The sequence below is a fragment of the Trichoplusia ni genome, chromosome 9 (genome assembly GCF_003590095.1).
Source record: "Trichoplusia ni isolate ovarian cell line Hi5 chromosome 9, tn1, whole genome shotgun sequence".
NCBI lineage: Eukaryota > Metazoa > Arthropoda > Insecta > Lepidoptera > Noctuidae > Trichoplusia > Trichoplusia ni.
In genome coordinates this window covers 8467774-8482692 of record NC_039486.1, presented here as the reverse complement: position 1 = coordinate 8482692, position 14919 = coordinate 8467774, and the positions used below count along the sequence as shown (strand labels likewise).

The window sequence follows — 14919 nt, the reverse complement described above, 5'->3', positions numbered from 1 at the left end:
CCCTACGACCGCATCCCTAACGTTTTGCTAATTTGACAGCTGACGCAGTGGCAGGTGGAAGTCCACAATAGTGTTGCTATTGTTTAGTATAGGTTATATTCGAACAGCTTGTAGTGGTGTACTTGTGAGTGCGGTAAATTTAAAATCTCTTAAAAGATGAATGATTCAGAAACTTCTACGTTACTTATGCCATTAAATTCAAGTATGGATCACTTTTGTGGCTCTGTTTTCTGGGTTCGTATTTTTAAATTATAAAAGAAAAACATTACAAATATTGTGCAACTTTCAAAAACTACAAAAAAAACTTAATGGAAAGGTGCCAGGTGGGCGAGATTAATCTTGTAAACTATGAATAAAATTTGTAATTATTGCAATTATTATGAACTTTCAATTATTCTGCTGGAGACTTATGTTTAAGCAAAGTTCATCTGATTTAAACAATGCAAAAAAAATATACTAAACGTCTCAGCGCCGGATTTTCATTATGTTGTAGCAGTAAAATATTTGTCCACATGGAATATCATTAATAAAGTCTATACTTAATCATGGAAAACCTAAGTTACAACAGCTTGTGTAATATTTATTTTTAATTGTTACAGAATAGCAGCTTAACTTGGTATTCAGACAATCCAGATTTCACGCCTTGCTTCCAAAAGACTGTTTTAGTATGGATACCATGTATGTTCTTGTGGCTAGCGGCTCTGATAGATGGCTACCATATATACAGCAGCAAAGAGTTTAACATACCATGGAACAAACTCAACATAAGCAAACTTATTATCATATGCCTGTTATGTATTTTGCAAATTGTAAACATCTGCCAAGTAGCTTACAAATCAAAATCAGATGAAATCAAAGTTTTTGATGTTGATTATTATGATCCAGGGATCAAACTGCTAACATTTGTAAGTACCATTTCCTTAAAAAATCTTGCCTGAATTGAAATCTGACTTTCTTTAACTGCAAATAAAAGCTTCAGAGGGTTGACTTCAACTCCGTAGTGCCAAGCTTAACTAGCTGTAGTTAAAGACAAGTGGAAGGGTTAAAGGATGCATTGCAGTGGGACTAATGACTTATAAAGTATTAATCTTTTATTATTAACAAACAATAAGTCATGCCACATAACTTGAAAGCACATTGATAAAAATAAACATGTAAATAAAATAAACAACGCAAGTCATCACACCTACTACCAATTACCTATACATCCTATAAGTTGTTATTTGTATGGATTTTGTACTTGCTGCATGAAATTTATATTATACTACCTACATGATAAATGAAGTAATTATCTATACACTGTTTAGTTAGATTATGCAGCACAATTTTCCCTATGGACACAATTTTTAATTGATACAGTGATATCAACTAATATGTAGGTACCTACTACCTACATATTTTTAAACAGACTGTAATTTAGTCATAATCAATAAAAAGCATGTTGAATGCGTCGTATTCCGACCTCCGTGGTCGAGTGGCGTACGCACCGGTTTCAAGGTGTCGCTAGCTCTGAGGTCCCGGGTTCGATCCCGGTCGAGTCAATGTAAAAATTCACATTTCTACATTGTCTCGGGTCTGGGTGTTGGAGGTATCTTCGTTGTATCTGAATTCCATAGCACAAGTGTTTTTGCAACTTACTTCGGATTCAGAACAATATACCTATGTGATGTCCGCATTTATTCACGACATTGACAGTTCCGTACACTATTTATACGGAACTCTTATTTATGCTTTGAAAAATGGTCACCTATCAAAATAACTGTCCGTATGAACATTATTTAACCTTGATTTCGATATTTGTTGGTATAGCGGCAACAGAAATCATCTGTAAAAACGATAACGCTCTAGATATATCGGTTCATAAGATACCGCCTAGTGACAGACAGTCAGCGTAGCAGTAGTAGATCTATAACAATGGATATATTAAAGAAACGATTAAATCTAATCTATGTATTTTGTATTAGTAAGTAAATATAAGATAACGAAAATTCTAAGTAACAAAGTGATTGCCTTGAATAACATGTATATATAAATGGCTAAATAAGCTGAAACTGATAAAGTTATGAGAAACCATAATTTTTATTTATAAAAATATGCTACCTAGAGAGTCAATCACTACGATATTTTACGACTATTCATTAGCAATATGTTGCTAAAACCATTTGTCAGGGTCATGGTCACTCTGTGGAGCGCATTGCCGGGGAATCGGGATTGTCCGAAAGGGCTATCGTTTCCCCGCCCGATCCACGAAGGGCAAAGAGAAGATCATGGTTTTAGTTAATACGAGCCTGACACTCCCTTCACCTCAACCCGAACCGGAAGGAGTTATTTGATGATATCCCACCCGAAAAAATAGGGTCATGGTCGCGCCATATAGTGGGTATATGAGCACATTATTATGTTAGATAAAAGCCACCTGTTTACATTGAACTACTAAACTGATTTTGATAAAACTTTATCTTTTTTGTAATAAATTAATAACATTTTATCTTTTTTTAAAGCTGTCTAAGGCTTGTGTCTATTACTTTAATAAACAATCTTATACCCGTCTTTAACAATGATAAATGTATTATAATACGTATTTTAGTTATCTGATAACAGTATTACATTTATTTCCTTATTACTTACCGGTCACATGGTATTCCCAATACAAATCCGACTTAACTTATTTACTGTATCTATTAAAACATCCTCTTGATTTATTTACGAAATACTAAAAAGTATATATGACTCTATGAGGGATCGTGTTCCATTCGATGTTAGTCTAAATAGTTAGTGACCTCAATTTACAGTCAAATTTCTTTATTATTATACATTAATAAATTGAAATGACTTAAAAAAAACTCAAAACGAACCTGTAGGAAAATTTCTTAAATCGTAAAATACTCTAAGATAAATAATCAAAATCATGGTCGCTTAACAATAGGTGATTATTTATACATAAAAGAACAAAATAGGTACTTAGAAGTAGCGATTGTTTTAATAACAATAGAGGCTAATTTACTAAATATAATATTTTTCTTTTCTCTGTTATAGTATGCTTCAACGTTCCCATATCAATTAATTCCATGTGTGGTCTCAATTAATTAATCTGTGTACCTAATGTACACAATGAATACGGTTGGTTCTAGCATTATCATTATTGCTCAACATGTACACATACATCGTGAATCATAAGTTTAAATGTAATTTATGTACTTTTATTATAATGGTATTTTATTTTTAATGCTATAGAATTTTCAATGTAGGTCAATAGCAGTCATTCAGTATGCGAGTAGAGTCCCAATTCTGCTATTTACAACGGCTGATGAATGAATGAAAAATGTCAATTTTCGTATTCTTTTAAGCATTTTTCTACACAATAATTTTAAATTCAGTATGGGCCGGTCAAGGTCAATACAATTAATTTCCAATTATTGTATTGGCAAAATGCTTAAGATAACAGGAATAATTTCAAATTTAATCCAATTGCCATTCATTCATAGTCTATTGTAAAATAGCAGAATCGAGGCCCTGTACGACCACCTATTCATTTCTCAATTCTGAAATAAAAAGTGTATCATGCTTTAATTTACATCTTGTATCACAACAGATAAGAGTTGTCAAAAAATCCTGGATGAAATATTTCTGTTATAGATATACCGATACCGACTGTCCCGTTATGTTGCCTATTTCTTAATACTTTTTTGTGCTTAGGGGCTTTGACCAGTAAGTTTCGAACACATATTTTTTATTCTAACGTCTTAAGCCGCCAGTTGGCCTCTTAAAAGGATAGCTAAACCGGATCTTTTTTTTTCAGATATTATCAGCTACGTTAGTATATTACAACAGAAAGTATGGTATCCAAACATCCGGGGTACTATTCATATTTTGGTTCCTTCTCATCCTGGCAGGATTGCCCGAACTCAGGTCCAATATAGTGAACTACAACACCAGTGACGATGTGTATGTCCGATATAACATTTTCAGTTATATCGTTTACTATACCCTTAATATTATTATGTTTGTATTAAATTGTTTCGCCGATCTGCCGCCTAGAAATACTCCTTACATTTATGGAGAGGTAAATAAGAACCTTTTCTTATTCCGTTTTTCTATCAAGCATTAGCCTATTTCTGTAGTACTGACAGTATTTAAATCTTCAGGTCCAATCTCCTGAAAAAACATCGGGCTTCCCCAGTAAACTCACATTCAGTTGGTTTGACCCACTTGCATTCACAGGCTATAGAAGAACTTTAACCAAGGAAGACTTATGGCCATTACATCCGCAACTAATGTCCAAAGAAGTTGTCCCAAAATTTAATAAATTCTGGCAGAAATCTCTGAAGAAGCAAGAAGTGTAAGTTAACATAATAAAATACTTAAGCGCAATCTGTGCAACCATTGTGAAACTTTTATGTGAATATTTACGTTCATTATCGTCGTCAAATACCTGTAACGGCGACGTCAATATTTGTGTCTAGTTATCTGGGTATTCCCTTGAGACAGCTTTTATTTATATATATTAGAACAATTCATAATAAAAAACGTAACTCGAGGACAGTGAGTTGGTTCCCATAAAGATTGTATGATCAACATTTTCCTTCAGAAGCCTGTTCTGTTCTCTAAACTTCTATATAGACGTTTCGCTTTCGTCCTAGCGACGTGTAAATATAAGTGTGCTAATATCCAAATCTCTACCACTAACTTACCTAAGTGTAATTGATTCAATGTCATTCGTTCTGGGAATTACCTACGATGACGTAAGACGAACAGGAAAATAAGATGCATAAAAAAAGTCGGGTACATCTGTCATCTTCGTTTTACTGAAAACAAACACATATCCATTGAGTTTGTATAAAAGTCATGACATGCAAAAAGTCGCCTTGTATATAAAAAAAAAACATTACACTTAATCATCTTTATTCTTCAGCTATATTTTTCGAGCCGATTCTGCAATTTTAAAATAAGTTTGATACATATACAATTCTTAAATAGGCACGTAGGTAATACTTGCAATCATGATGAAAGTAAAACTTGCAGCTGGTGACCTCGCTTTCGTTTTCACTTCTAGGTTTTTAGAGTGCTTTGGGTATATGCTATAGTAATATATTCAAGCATGTTTGACAATCAAAAGAATAAAATCCCTAGTCCATTAGTACTCAGTACTAAATGCAAAGTTTTTAAAGAGGTAGCCATTCGATACCCTAAAAAATTATTGAACGTTTCTTATAAAGATACTTAAATTACCTACTCTTTCGGAAAGAGAAAGTCGAGATCGATGTTTTTACCTCCTTTTATTGAATCGTAACCTAGTTATCTAAAATTTGCTACAAGCTAGGGTTTAAAATACTTAATTCCTTGCTTATGAACAAATACAAGATATATGTAAGTAATGCTCTGTTCCTCCTAACTACCAAGTTATGTACTTCTCCTTTTTTTTAGAAATAATAATCACATAAGAGCCTATATTTCCGACTTTTTCTTATCCTTGCATACTTTCAGCAGTTCAAAATCTTCGGCCCGTACATCAGTTACGCAGGGGAAAAGGAAGCAGGAAACAAAACCAGTGTCAATATTACCTGTCGTATGTTTGGCTTTTGGCGGGCAATTCTTATTCGCTATCTTTCTCAAGGTGCTCAACGATATTCTTATTTTCGCGTCGCCTGAATTACTCAAGTAAGTATTGTTGCCTTGACACGTTGACGTTGTACTGCTTCGTACTACACAAGTAACTATTCTAGTACTCAGATATAAATAATTACTATCTTGCTTTATTACAGACATCTAATCGGATTTATTGAAGGCAAGGAACCTATGTGGAGAGGTTACGCATACGCTGTTGGTATGTTCGTATGTGCTATCCTACAAAGCTTGTTACTCGGACAGTACTTTTTCAAAGTCTATACCGTCGGCATAAAAGTCAAAAACTCACTTAGTAGCGTAGTCTATAAGAAAGCTCTTTGTTTGTCAAATTCTGCACGAAAAGAATCCACAGTCGGTGAAATTATAAATTTAATGTCCACGGACGTAGACAGGTAAATATAAGAAAATTAAGTATATTTTTTATCTTTTACGTGATGGAACATAAAAGTAATTCGCCATAAGTAAAAGATTCGATAATATTAAAGCGTAGCAACAGCAACTTAGGCTCAAACAATAAACATGTATGGTATATGTTGTATGGAATTTAAACCGCGTTTGAACGTAGCGTATAAACTAATAAAGTTCCGGTTTTCTTCCAGGTTCAGTAATTTGACTTTTGTGAACTTGATATGGTCTGCGCCGCTTCAAATTTCTTTGGCTTTGTACTTCTTATGGGGAGTCTTGGGCCCTTCAGTGTTAGCCGGAGTAGCCGTTATCGTAATACTTATGCCTATGAATGGCCTAATGGCAAAATATCAACAAAGTCTGCAGACTAAACTTATGGCATATAAAGACGAAAGAGTCAAACTTATGAATGAAGTACTTAATGGGATAAAGGTAAGTGGAACTACTTCTTCATGTTAACACCAAGAATAAAGAACCCAATAAATCATTAATAAAAAATTCCAGGTCCTGAAAATGTATGCTTGGGAACCAAGTTTCCAAGAACACATTGTCGCAGTAAGAAACAAGGAATTGGCTATCTTAAAAAAGCTCGCGTATTACAGCTCTGGCATGTCGTTTATATGGAGTTGTACACCTTTCTTAGTAAGTATAAAGTAAATAACCCTTTAAAATATTTTTGTTGTTATTTTTCTACAGTTGATATGCTTTATCATTTTTTTTCCAGGTTTCGCTCATGTCTTTCACTTGTTTTGTTTTGGTGAACGACAAAGAAGTGCTTGACTCACAAAGAGCATTCGTAGCACTGTCGCTCTTCAACATTCTACGATTCCCAATGTCAATGCTCCCTAATGTAATTGCGGACATTATACAGGTTGGTCTTTTTGTGGTTGATACTATCTACGCCAGGTTTTTGTACTGCGATCTTATTAAACATACTTTTTTTTTTCGTATAGACTGCGGTCAGCATAAAGCGGTTGAACAAATTTTTGAACGCTGAAGAATTAGATACCACTTCTATTGAGCATAACGACGATGAAAGTAAGTGTTATACCGAATTTCACACTAACAAGTCATTAAAATAATTTAATTCAGTGTAATGTGTTACCCTAAAACATTTGATTATTACAGAAGATCAAATCCTAATTGAAAACGGTTTCTTCACGTGGGGTGACCATGATTCAGAACCAGTACTAAAAAATATAAATCTGCATATACCGAGAGGTTCGCTTGTTGCCGTGGTAGGTGGTGTCGGCTCAGGCAAGAGCTCTCTGCTATCTGCCTTACTCGGAGACATGGACAAACTATCGGGCAGAATTAATATTAAGGGTAAAATATAATAATATTCTCCTCCTAAAAAATACTCCAATCCAATCTCAGTTTTATTTATTAATTTCTATTACATTTTTCAGGTAACATTGCGTACGCATCCCAGCAGGCTTGGATTCAGAATGCGACCGTTCAAAATAACATCTTATTCGATAAGCCACTAGTTAAAAACAAGTACAATGATATAATAGAAGCGTGTGCATTGAAATCTGATTTAGACATTCTGCCTGGTGGGGATCAAACCGAAATTGGAGAGAAAGGTAAAACTTGAATACGTAGCTAAAATATTGAAGATGTGTATTATAAGAAGTATGTATGACAGATTTTTTGTTGTTAAGGTATAAACCTGTCTGGCGGTCAGAAGCAGCGCGTGTCCCTAGCACGAGCGGTATACTACGATGCCAACAACTACTTCCTAGACGACCCGCTCAGTGCCGTGGACTCCCACGTCGGCAAGCACATCTTCGACAAGGTGAGTATCTACTGAACGGAGTGCAAATGGGTATGAGTGACACACAAAGTGTCGTACTACCGGATCGACCCGCGTCGGTCCGGCCTGAGCTAGTGTCCGCTGTGCAGGTGATCGGGCCCGCGGGGCTGCTGAAGGGCAAGACGCGCGTGTGGGTGACACACAACGTGTCGTACCTGGCGCAGACGGACCTGGTCGTCGTGCTGCGCGACGGCGAGGTCTCCGAGGCCGGCTCCTACCAGCAGCTGCTCGAGAAGAAGGGCGCCTTCGCAGAGTTCTTACTGCACTACCTTACTAAAGCAGAACAATCAGCTTCAATGGAAGGTAATCTATCATTTACATCTGTAACTCACCTAATGGGGATACTGTAACTAATTTACTGAAATTTGGAAGCATATCTAGACAAATACTTAATTATGTGTACAATGATTTGAAGTTTAAATGACTTGGTAACATAAAGCCTAGATGAGGTATATTAATAAATATGTATACTTTTAAATCATATGATCCAGTCTTTTCAGTTTCTTCGTTCATCAACACAGTTGTTTTGGCTGTAGGTAATTTATACTGTACTGTAGTGGCAGTATAAAAGCTCCATGCTTTAATAGATATCTTATTTTCATTTACCTGTAAAAAATATTCTTGAAATATCCATTAGGATACTCCGATCCATTTTGTACTATAATCTGTAATACAAATTAAACTAAGTAAATCGTTATTGACAAAAGTACTCCATGCGTGAAGGTTAACCAGAATGATACACAGCTTATTCATGTCCATTTAACATTTTCACAGATTTGGAAACTATTAAACACGATCTGGAGAATCAATTAGGTTCTGAATTTCACCGTAAATTGGAATGGGCCAGGTCGTTATCACGCGTTTCCGAAGCGCCTTCAGAACCAAAGGAAGCAGGTAGGAAATTATAAACAGAAATATACGCATATGTATAGTTTCAGCTAAATTTTAATATACAATTGATGAATAGGTGACCACAATGACACCCCTACTAAGGAAAAATCGCCTGATATACCGGAGGAAGTTGAAAAGGAATTCGATCAGCTTATTGAGAAGGAGACACTTGAAACTGGAAAAGTAAGTTTACCAATAAAGGTCCATGTTCTTCATTAAATTTATACAAAAAGTGAAGTGAAAATACAGATACCTATATGTATAACATAAATTAATTTTGCGCAGGTTAAAGGTGCAGTTTATAAGCACTATCTATCGTATATTGGCGTCTGGTCGGCTGTTTGGACGCTAGTGATGTTCGTTCTACTACAGGCTTTCCAGATCGGCAGCAACTTCTGGTTGGCCAGATGGTCCAATGACGACAAAGTGGTAAGTTTACTTATTTAACATACTACGCCAGGTTCAACGCCAGGCTCAAAAAAGTTAGTTGTATACTAATAGAGAAATTTTGTTAAAGACCTTATAATGATAGGCCACTAGGCCAGTAACATCAATATGCTATAACGACAAAATTGACAATTTGTCGTAATGTATTATTGAGTTATTGATGCCGCCGTTGCTTGGCTAGATTAAATCCCTCAACTTCCCCCTAAGACAGATAAGTTTATGGGAATTTTTTCTCAGCCCACTGTTTGTATGATGACAATCAAGCCATACAAAAATAGCCCTTAAAAACCGCAGTTAGTTACTAAACCAACGACGCGGAAAATTTGTTTACTTAACCGTATAGCAACACAACAAAAATTACTCTAAACTCATTGTTGAATAATTTAATGATAGGCTAAAACCTTCACACAGTGTGTGCAACAGTTTCTCTATTGTATTCGTTAAAACTACGGTGTTCCGTGTTACCATCAATCAAACTATGGCCAGCATTATGACAATGGCGTGATATAATTTGACTGCACGGAACCTAGTAGGTCAGCAATTACCTAACATCATTCAAAGCAATTTTGAACTCTTGATTCAAACATTGTAACTTGCCTAGGGATAACCCAAAACAGGGGTGCATAAAAGATTGATGGTTAACACGACAAAGATAGAAGACAGGAAAAGAAAACACTGTCATAAAAAAAAGTGAATATTAGTGCCTGAGAATTCTGATTGCTGGAATCTTCACAACCAAACTCATAAGGTTAGGGAATCCAAGTTTTTGATACGGTAAGAGTAAAAATCGATTTCCTGACGACAAAAAATTACTACGCCTAAGTAGTTACAAAATACACAGTTCTTTATTTTGTTTAAACAGCTTGTGAACGGTACAGTGGATACGCAGCGACGAGACATGTACCTAGGAGTGTACGGTGGCCTAGGATTCGGTCAAGGTAACACTTTAATCACGAACGGAATGGTATTGCTTGATGCCAAACCTACACATTTATCTTAATTTATTGCTCCTATACATGTATAGATCTGTTTTCCTATTACTTTCGAAGTTCTAAAGGGAGATTTATACTTATATTCAAATTGACTTCTAGTTTGAATACCGTTAAAAAAATCTGTTTATGTCTCTTAATTAATTTTATATAATATCGACAAATTATTACAGCTATAACATCATTCGTGACCGATTTATTGCCGTTCTTGGCGTGTTGGAAGGCAGCTAAAATGCTGCACGCAATAATGTTGGACAATGTGTTGAGGACTCCTCTGCAATTCTTTGAGGTCACCCCTATAGGCAGAATCCTGTCTAGATTTTCTAAAGACGTGGATGCTGTCGACTCTTCACTTCCCTGGCAGATTTCCAGCGTATTATTTGGATCCTTTGAGGTAGGTTAACCTTCTTAACCAAGTTATATTTTATTCATGTAGTGATCTTGTATCGTATGATAACTATCGTTTCGTAATTATCACTTCTGTATTTAAAATATATTTAAGAACTACGGCAAGAACAAACAGTCATTCACCTACCAAATACGCATCGAGGTCTGTCAATCCACTACGATACCAAAGCTTACACACAGACGTTAACAAAACCTCGTTTTACGTTGAAGGTAAAAAAGCAACATTATAGTTCTTCTTAAAGTTGATTAGATACGTACAACACGGTAGTCGCGAAACATACTGCTGGATATAAGTTCAAATGTACTTTATGTACCACTGATCATCTTATCTTTGTATTTTGTATCAATACCATGTGAAAAAGATGATACAAAATCCGCTTTTTTGATGTTATCTAATCATGTCTGTAAATAACGTTGTTTTTACTATTTACTTTAGATTAGATGATAAATTAGCTTCATCATTTTTGACACGTGACTACTTGGCGAAAATAAATAGATTTCAAATGATGACATGGAAGAATTTTCTTTAGCGTTACTAATGTAATCAGATAACTATTACTTATACCTTATACATATTCCGAATAATATAATATACCTAGATCTTTTTATGTCTAGGTAATGACTTCGAAAAATCGCTCGGCTTGGAAAACTTACATTTGCCTTTATTAAAAGCGGTTGGGTCAAGGGTGCATGGGGGAGGAATATGTACCTTCCTGGCCAAAATGTGAAGAGCAACTGTTTTTTTACTAATTTATTATAATAGCTATATTTAGTTTTCATTATTTACGGCCATGTTACTCCCCTGATAGATCCAAGATTTTGAATGTGAAAAACATTTGCAATTTTGAAATCTTTGATTTCATAAGGGAACTTTGATTCAAAGGTGTTCTAGAAGGAGCGAAGTGCTCTGTGCTCTTTTCATACAAGTATGTTTTAGTACATAGAAAGCTAAGCTCTACATCCGTTGACAAGCCTATAGCTTAGTTTTACTTTTCTGATGCTAAATAAGAAATATTTTGTAATATTCGATTACACATACGTTCTTTCGCGTTGGTCTGATTAATGGACCCGACATGGTAGCAATGAGAACTTGGTAATTAACAGGCATAATCTCGTAGTTTTCAAGATTAGAAGGTTCGTTTTTTTTTTAGGTGGTGGGCACAATTTTCGTCATAAGCTATTCAACACCCATGTTTATGACTGTTATAATACCAATTGGAGCCCTATACTACCTGATTCAACGGTTTTACGTGCCGACGTCACGGCAGATCATGAGGATTGAATCTGTATGGCGGTCGCCTGTCTACTCTCACTTCAACGAAAGTATTTTGGGTGCGACTAGTATTCGTGCTTTCGGTGTAACAGACAGGTAATTGCTAACATAGACAGAGTATTTTATCTAACCAAACATAAACGTCTTGGACTTCTAGATCATCCTTATTGAAATTGTTTTACTTTCCAGATTTGTACAAGAATCTCAGCAGAAGGTGGATAACTACCAGTCTATCTGCTATCTTAGTAGTATCGCGGACCGTTGGCTAGGGATCCGGCTAGAGATAGTCGGCAGTCTCGTCATATTTTTCGCGGCATTATTTGCAGTCATTGGTAGAGAAAGTATAAGCCCTGGTCTTGCTGGTCTTTCCGTCAGTTACACATTAGAGGTACGACACGTCTTCTTACTAAAGGCTTATTTTCAATATATCTCAATACATTTTCATAGGTACTAAAAAGAATTATATATACATTTCCTTAGATAACACAAATGCTAAGTTGGTTAGTACAAATGACTTCCGCGGTGGAGACAGAAATAGTAGCAGTGGAACGAATGAAAGAGTACTCAGAAACAAAGCAGGTAACGCGTATGATGCAATGTTCTAAGAATTATTGATTTAAATAAAGATTGATAAAGCTCTTAAGTGTTTTGTTGTTTTCTCGCTGGTCAGGAAGCCGCGTGGAGTATCGCGTCTGGCCCGCCGGCAACGTGGCCGGAGACGGGCGCGCTGCAGCTGGAGCGGCTGTCGCTGGCGTACCGCGCCGGCGCCGAGCCCGCGCTGCGTGACGTCACGTGCGCCGTGGCGCCGCGCGACAAGCTGGGCATCGTGGGCCGCACGGGCGCCGGCAAGTCCACGCTCACGCTCGGCCTCTTCCGCATCGTCGAGGCCGTGGGCGGCCGCATCCTCATCGACGGCCTGGACATCGCCAGCATCGGCCTGCACCAGCTGCGCGCGCGCATCACCATCATCCCGCAGGACCCCGTGCTGTTCTCCGGCACGCTGCGCATGAACCTGGACCCCTTCGAGACCTACACCGACGACCAGATCTGGCGCGCGCTCGAGCTGGCGCATCTCAAGCCCTTCGTGCTGGGTGAGTGCCTGCCTGACCGCTGACTGCTGGCTGGCTGCCGCCTGCTGCCTGACTGACCCTCCGCTCCCCTACAGGACTGGCCGCCGGGCTGCGCCACGAGGTGGCCGAGGGCGGCGAGAACCTGTCGGTGGGCCAGCGCCAGCTCGTGTGTCTGGCGCGCGCGCTGCTGCGCAAGACGCCGCTGCTCGTGCTCGACGAGGCCACTGCCGCCGTCGACCTCGAGACCGATGAACTCATACAGGTATGCAGTTTCTTCACTTATTCATATTCCTAGATAAATATTTTACATTTTGGTGCCCGTTTTGTGAAAAACTTGCTAGGAAAAAAACCCTAATATCAGAAAAAAACGGTAATATACGTACTTCCTTAAAACTTACTTTGGTAATTCCAGAAAACAATCCGCAAGGAATTTGCGTCGTGCACAGTAATTACCATCGCTCACCGGCTGAACACCATTATGGACTCCACGAAGGTTATGGTGCTCGACAAAGGACAACTCATGGAATTCGCCCCTCCGCAAGAACTCTTACAAGACAAAAATTCCATGTTCTATAGTTTAGCTAAAGATGCAGGTCTCGTGAACTAATTTTATAGATGTTTTTTGGTTGCTGTCAGCACATAAAATATAAGAACACGAACACGTTGCATTTTAATGAAGTATTTTTATTGAGATCGACTTTCGATAGGTACTCTATTTTGGTAGTTTTATATATTAAGTGGTGCTATTTTTGTTAGGTTTTACACAAAAGTTTGTTTTCAGTATTATTTTAAAAGCCCAGCAATGTCAAAGCTCATATTGAGCTGCAAAACACAAAACTTAATTTTAAGATTTTTATACATAGGTAACATTTTTAATCCGATCCAAAATCGCATGCTACTTAATTATTGTAAATGTTTTACGTAATAAACATATTTTGATGTATTTTTACAAACTGTATTAAACAAAGCCTTATTAATATTAAGCATAACTTACACATTTTTTACTTATTGTTTATTTTATATATTTACAATTAAAAAAAAATGATCTGTCATGTGTGCATAATGTGCGATATCAAGTGTACTTACTGCAATCAAATATTGAGAAAATTTATTAAACCCTTGCAATGTTTTACAAACTTTTATTTGCTAACTCAACCTCTTTTCTTTAGAATGTGAACTACTAAAATTATGAATAGAAGTTTACAAATACTAACTTTTGACCTCGGTTTTGGCTACGCGGATGTTGTAGTACGACGTAGCCTAACATCTTGTCTGCAAGAAATACCTATAAAAATATTTGTAAAAAAATGAGTTAGCTAACTGAATTTGATGAAGAAGTTGTCTGATCTGTATTCAGACAAAATTGATACAACTGCTTGCAGTTGAGAATTCTGAGTGAATGTGTGGTCAGTCCGAGAGCACATAGAGTATATAAGTTATGAGTATGTAAGAGGAAATTTGAAGTGGCACCGATTACAAAGAAACTTCGTAGTAACCGGCTGTCATGGCATGGTATGTTATGCTGAAAAATTAATATCGTGTGATGAGGCAGGTGTTGAGCATGGATGTAGATGGATACAGGGGAAAAGATCAAAAGAGCGACCAAAGAAATGATGGATGGATTAAGTAAAAGACGATATGCCTTAAGCCTGCAAAGAGTGTTTCTTGTGAAGTGACGTCAGATATTAAAGTGTGGAAGAAGATATTATATTGATCCTGGCCGATTTCAGCCACAGCGACTTGGATCTGCTCTTAATTTTGAGAGCTTCGCTGGAGTGCTCTCCAGTGACTGATAAAGCCGATTTTAGCAGTGATTGTTCGTCCACATTCGCTGCAAGTCAGCACTCACAGCAATTGGGTTGAGAGCAGGGGAATGCGTTAATGACGGTTGCGAGACTTTAAAAATAATTTAGTGAAATAAAACCAGGTCTTTAAACCCTATTTGGCCTAACAATGACATACAAACATAAAAGAAAAGAAAACCTAGTGTAGCAT

At 36.9% G+C, this 14919-nt stretch overlaps 1 protein-coding gene across 2 annotated transcripts; it reads left to right on the top strand.

Annotated features, from left to right (window-relative positions):
• Positions 1–33: 33 nt before the first annotated feature.
• On the top strand, positions 34–14053 carry LOC113497342 (multidrug resistance-associated protein 1-like). Of its 2 annotated transcripts, none has more exons than XM_026876864.1 (25): positions 34–234; positions 600–905; positions 3800–4063; positions 4146–4339; positions 5488–5658; positions 5763–6017; positions 6225–6462; positions 6535–6672; positions 6755–6901; positions 6984–7068; positions 7159–7356; positions 7440–7616; positions 7695–7828; positions 7936–8149; positions 8621–8740; positions 8814–8920; positions 9023–9166; positions 10047–10122; positions 10347–10567; positions 11733–11950; positions 12044–12242; positions 12335–12433; positions 12525–12945; positions 13020–13186; positions 13337–14053. In XM_026876864.1, exons 1-25 carry the CDS (start codon positions 157–159, stop codon positions 13529–13531), a joined length of 4566 nt encoding a protein of 1521 aa, XP_026732665.1. In that variant the 5' UTR covers positions 34–156; the 3' UTR covers positions 13532–14053. The 2 variants fall into 2 exon arrangements, with proteins under 2 accessions (XP_026732665.1, XP_026732664.1); XM_026876863.1 differs by having other exon boundaries at positions 5485–5658.
• Positions 14054–14919: the final 866 nt, after the last annotated feature.